Below are 6,024 nucleotides of genomic sequence, written 5' to 3' on the forward strand. Positions count from 1 at the left end.
GCCCCACAGAGCGGCAATATATAATTTTCTATAAATAAATAGACGACCCACTGGTCATTGGCTGCGGCAGCCCCATAGAGCGACCCCATTTGTCATTGGCAGCACCGCGTATACAATCAGGAAATAAAACGGCCCACGCGTCAGCGGTAGATGGATGGCTACCCGTCAGCACGGGACGGTCAGAGAGGAACTGACCTGACGGTAACGGTAAGGCCTCTGACCTGACGGCAACCCGCGTCTTCGAGGGGTTTCAAACTAGAGGGAGGGGAAAGCTGAGGAAAAACTAACGAGCTGGGGAAAACTGAGTACAACTAACGAAGCAGGGGCACGAAAATAGAAATCCCATAAAAATATTTTAATATCAAATATTTTTAATTAATAAAATACACATTATTTAGTTCCTTGTGATTCGAAACACCTTTCAAATCACTCCTAACATCCTTCGGATCCACACGGTACTTTCTGGTTCTATCTACGTTATTATCCAGTGTTTTCAATGATACCAAGAACATCTCTAAGAGTCACCGGACCCTTAAGTATGTTACCCTATAGTTCGGAAACACTGCAGACATGATTGAGACACCTTGCCAACCAATGATCATCTGCAGGACCTGGATGTCCATAATGACCCTGCGATTCCATAAATATATGTTGTTCAACCATAAACATCGATTCCTATTCCCTTTGTTGCTTTGACACTAGACTTGTTCGAGATCTGATCGTTGGTATCGTCATACCTAGTTCAATCTTGCAACCGACAAGCGCTATTTAACTCATTCCCATGAAATTCCATGCTCATGATCTAGTCATATATTGCGCAGCTTCATGGATGTAATCTCACCGAGTGGGCCAGAGTATCTTTCTGTCATGTGTATGAACGAATTCCGATCTTGATACATACAACTCAACATACCCCTTCAGAATGCCTGAGAGACACTTTTATGATCACCTTGTTATGGTGTGACGGTTGATGCAGTCAAGGCAACCTCCAGTGATAGTGATTATATATAATCTCATGGTCTAAGGAGTAGGTTTCCTTAATTTTTGCAGCAATGAAATTTGTGACTCAGTCATGTTTCAATACTTATATTAGGTGTGTCCATCATATCATTCTCCTAATGATATGATCCCATTGTCATAAATGTCCATGATCGGGAAACCTCAATCATCGGTTGATCAATGAGCTATAGTTTGCATAGAGGCTCACTGAGGACTCTGGTTTGTTTACATACCACACGTGTACGAATGTTCCAATTAATACAGCTACATCATGGCATAAAACTTATTACGAACTAATGAGATACGACAATAAACACTCTTTATTATTTTCCTCTAGGCCATATGTCCAATAGTTGCAAGGGTTGCCCAAACCCACACAAATCTTCTCCAGGTCCTTCCACTCGAGGCAAGACCACTAAACCGGGTTGGGGGGGGGGGGGGGGGGGGCTCTTGCAAAGAAACATGTGTCCTAGTTCACCTTGCATTACCTCCCGGACACCTTGTTTGTGGCCACCCACAAGAAAACTTGCTATATTTTCTTTCATCTTCTGCCTAGTGCCCAGGGGGTCATGAGAGGATCAAATGATATATGGATTGGGAACACAAGGATGGAATTGACAAGAGAGGCGCACCCCACTGTTGTAATATCTTTGCATTCCAAAATGGAATTTTCCCAACCATTTTATCCTCGAGGTGTTGAAAAGCCCTCTCCGAAGACATCACAATGAAAGGGGTACGTAGTGGACGGTACTTGATACTGAAGGAAGCCCTTTCCACTAGAAGACCATTTTGGATATGATCAAGGTAAATTTAGCCACAATGAATTGGCACCAAAGAGGCCTTTTGAAATTTGATGCAACCTCACCGAAGCCAAGGAAGATGGATGCTAAATGTCTTGTTTCATAGGGGCCAGAAAAAGAGCCACATCATCTGCGCCGTCTAATCTTGTGAAGCATCCCATGCCGATTGAAATCTCGTGAATATTTGTGAGTGGGTCAATTGCAAACACGAAGAGAACCGTAGATATATAGGTGGTCTCCTTGACGCAACCCCTAGCCATGCTTGATAGGTTTGGTCGCCACTCCATTAAGGTGGACCTAGAAGATGAGGTGAAACCAAAGTGGTAATCCAATTTCTATATCTACTAGGAAAGCTCATAGTTGACTCATTATAAGACCCAAGCTATTATTTTATGCATATCAGTTCTAAGTAAACATCGGATCTGCATCAATATTCTAGTAACATTTGCTTTAAACATATGTTCACATTCATTTTTGAATATGAAAACGAATGTCGAAATGGCCCTATCTGACCCACATCTGATCCGTTTCCACCCTTAACTCCCTGTCAGTTGAAAAAGGGGTATAGTTCTTTTTCAAAAGGAAGGAAATGGGATACTTTGTGGACAAGAAGTTTTTTTTGCACCGAGGGGCATATACTCTTCGGGGTTTAATGAGTTTTAAACGCATTTTAAAATGCCAAGAAGTTTGAACAATAAATGCCATGTTTACATCTCGATGTTTATGTGCTTGCAAAGTCGCTTCACGAAAACAGATATTTCTTGTGTCATGTGTAAAAAGACAAAATTCGGTGCTAAAAAGCTCTTTGCGAAACATTTCTTATATGTTTTATATACATAGGAAAAAAATGTCGGGTTTCCTCGTAATTTGGCATGCGCACACAGAACATCGGGATATACAAGCAATTTTTTTCAGATTTTTTTTACATTTTTAAAATGTGGTTTTCTGATGTCAGCAGCACATGCAGCCAAAATTAAAAGTGAATTTTCGATACAATATTATCTGTATATGGCAATTTTGAGTTGCGCCTTGCTCTAATAGTAGCGACAGCCCAGACAGCCGTTTTGGGCTTCAGATGGGCTGGTGCGTTGGATGATGCAACGCCCACCTTTAATCGATTGATCAATTATGTTTTTCTTTTTAGACAAATCTGACGAAAATCTAAAATAAACATCCAACCTTAGCGAATGTGAGGCCGGTGTATGTGATGCCTCCACGTGGTTTATTTGGTGCCAGGAAACTCTGATCCTTTGACAAAACTATATGTCATTTGACCCACGATGATGCTATTCTAGAATATGACTTATGAGTTTTGTGCCAATAAGGATGGAGCTAAATATGTGTAGGTCGGCGCAAATAATTATTTTTGTCGAAGCAAGATGGGCACCAATGGATGGTGGCGCCCAAGCTAGGTTGCCACCAGTACCATTGACGCCGAACCCTAAAGTCATTATTTGTTGAAACTCCTTAGCACTGGCATGTATAGTTTCTATTCGGTCCTCCTCGAAATAGACTTCGGTCCAGCTATATCAAAATAGCAACCATAAAATACAACTGCTGAGGCCGACGACAGAAAGGTTTTGGTTCAATCCTCATTTACGGCAAACCCATGAGTGAGATTTTGAAATGGTTTCACGCAGGATAAGGGTCAGAATTTTGCCCCAAAGGTCAGATCTGTCAAAAAGGAAAGACGGCACTCGCTGTCCAGTATGCATGCAAACCAGGTCTCCCTTCCATTCCATATTCATCAGCATCCTCGATCGAGCGCCCGCTCCCTCACGACATCCGTCCCTACTCCCCGATCCATTCCGCACGCCAGGCGCGCGTACATCGGTCGCGATCAACCCGTGTGTGCATATGTTCAGCCCTCGCTCCACAAATCAGAGAACCAAACACCACCACCATTTGATTCCCATTTCACTTCCATCACACCCGTATGTGCCCGCTGCTCCCTGGTACTAGCAGACAAGCCAACATGAGCAGGATCCACCCTTCCGATCGCCGCGGCGACCATGGTGCCCGGCGTGCCGCGTCGGCGGCGAGGCCAGGTCAGGAGCAGCCGGCGGTGTACACTGTGTGGAAGAGGTCCAGCATGGGGTTCCAGGGCACCGACGGCTTCTCCGTCTACGACGCCGCCGGGAGGCTCGCCTTCCGCGTCGACAACTACGCCCGCCGCCCCAAGGCCTTCGCCGGCGAGCTTCTGCTCATGGACGGCCGTGGTGCCCCTCTCCTGTCCCTCAGGCCGCAGGTGATCACCGCTTCTTTGCACTTGACACCATCTACATATTATTTTGGAAAAACCTTGCATCTTTGCAATTATGCATATGTTGCATCTAACCTTAGACCCTGATTTGTGACAGATTTTTAGTCTGCACGACCGATGGAACTGTTACAGAGTTGCACCAGAAGAAGACTGCCCGGACAGCACGGACGGGAGCTCCACCGCGCCGCAGCCGGCAACGCAGCAGCAGCTCTTCACGATGAGTAAGTGTGCGGCTTTGCAGAGCACCGACGACGCGGAGGTCTTCATGTCATCGGCCTCGACGACATCAGGGCGTGGCTGCCGGGCCCACCCTTCTCCACCTCCCGGCTTCCGTGTGGAGGGCTGCTTCTCCAGGAGGAGCTGCAAGATCACCGGGAGCGACGGCCACGAGGCGGCGCGGATATGCAAGAAGAAATCCGGCGCGTCGTCTACGGTGGCGTCCAGGCCGGTCTCGCTCGGCGACGACGTGTTCAGCCTGGTCGTTCGGCCGGGCGTGGACGCCGCGACGGTCATGGCTATCGTTGTCGTCATGGACCGGATCTGCCGGAAGCCGTACGCGCCGATGGCCTGCTCTTCGCAGTAGTGTCCAATAGCATAGCAGTCAGTTAACACTTACATCAGTCAATAGAATTCTTTGTCCTTCGTTGGATGGACCCGAGAACTGCCGCTCATAGACGCCGCCCACTTCATCAAGACATTCCTGATGTCAGAGAATTGTTTTTCAGAGTATCTGTTTTAGTGTCATTCAGACAATTGTACCGATTGTAAGAGTAGCATGCCGTGACGCCAACGGTGAGATTCAGAGTAGCAGTAGATGATACGTATTTAGTAAGTATTCAGCAATGATTAAGTTGGGGGTAAACCCCTTTTCTCAACATAAAAAAGAAGCTAAGTCTTCAGCAATGACTTCCTGGGCATCGCTTAGAAATTATTTGGTTGTGAAAAACCTTCAATAACCATAGAAACTAATGGAAAGAATGTTGTCACCTCAGGATGCGAATTCCAGTTGGATCAGCGGATACCCAAGCACTAAAAATAAGCCAAATAGTTGCCATGCAACTAACCGTTCCATCCTGCCGATGAAGGATGCTACGCGTTCCATCCAGCATGTTGGGGCAACCCGGCGAACAATTGCCAAGCACCTGCACCAGGGAGATATCCTAGTTGTTGACATTGCCAAGCACTCTAGGACACAAGACTACGACGGACAGAAGATTACTTGGTGCAGGTTACCTAGGACACAGGCAAGGCAATGCATCCAGCATAACAAAAGCGCTGGCCACTCACCACTTGGAAAAGCCACCAGCAGGGGCATGTACACACAACCAAGACGGAATTATTCTGTTCGACCGGGGCATCCTATCATGTCAATCGATGGCATCCAGCCAGGGGCATCCAGTGAGACAAAAGCCATCTTTTTGTTTCCACAAGAACACAAGTCATCTTGGTATTACGCGGAACAGAAGCAGAATATGCAAAAGAGGGAAGAGATAAAAAGTTATGCACATTCCAGAAGCAAAACAAGCAAAAGGAGATTCAGGGCATCTCCAGCGGGCGCGACACATTTTATTGTCCGCGCGCGTCCGTTTGCGTCGCGACGCGGACGGTAAAATGTCCGTTTTTGTCCGCGCGTCCGTTTGCGTCTGGGGTTGGCTCCAGCAGGGCGACGCATTTTTTTTCTTGTTTCTTTCCCTTTTCTCCATTTAAACATAGTTCCAAATATTACATATTGAAACATGATGACGTGGGCATTACCCTTCGGGTAACCGACATTGCCCTACCCTGCACGATCTAGCTGGAGGCCCATGAAGGTATTCGATGACAAGATGGACCACTTAGATGGCGAAGCGGAAGATTCCTTGACAGGCAAGGCAAGGAAGGAGCCGAACAAGGAAGGTTTAGAGATAGAATTACTGTAAATCTAAGTCATGCTCGGTTAGATCTCTTGAGACCTGGCCTCCT

General features: G+C 46.4%; 1 protein-coding gene across 1 annotated transcript; it reads left to right on the forward strand.

The window, feature by feature from the left end:
- Nucleotides 1-3,664: 3,664 nt before the first annotated feature.
- Nucleotides 3,665-4,965, forward strand: LOC124657912 (protein LURP-one-related 8-like). Its single transcript, XM_047196389.1, has 2 exons — nucleotides 3,665-4,047; nucleotides 4,160-4,965. Exons 1-2 carry the CDS (start codon nucleotides 3,736-3,738, stop codon nucleotides 4,643-4,645), a joined length of 798 nt encoding a protein of 265 aa, XP_047052345.1. The 5' UTR covers nucleotides 3,665-3,735; the 3' UTR covers nucleotides 4,646-4,965.
- The last annotated feature ends 1,059 nt before the right edge of the window (nucleotides 4,966-6,024 follow it).

The sequence above is a fragment of the Lolium rigidum genome, chromosome 5 (assembly GCF_022539505.1).
Source record: "Lolium rigidum isolate FL_2022 chromosome 5, APGP_CSIRO_Lrig_0.1, whole genome shotgun sequence".
Taxonomy (NCBI): Eukaryota; Viridiplantae; Streptophyta; class Magnoliopsida; order Poales; family Poaceae; genus Lolium; species Lolium rigidum.

What these genes read in the sequence shown, in the direction of transcription:
- LOC124657912 (XM_047196389.1), top strand. Translation starts at nt 3,736, where the DNA reads ATGTGCCCGCTGCTCCCTGGTACTAGCAGACAAGCCAACATGAGCAGG. An exon ending in TCCTGTCCCTCAGGCCGCAG is followed by an intron (nt 4,048 to 4,159) that starts GTGATCACCGCT and finishes GATTTGTGACAG; the next exon opens with ATTTTTAGTCTGCACGACCG.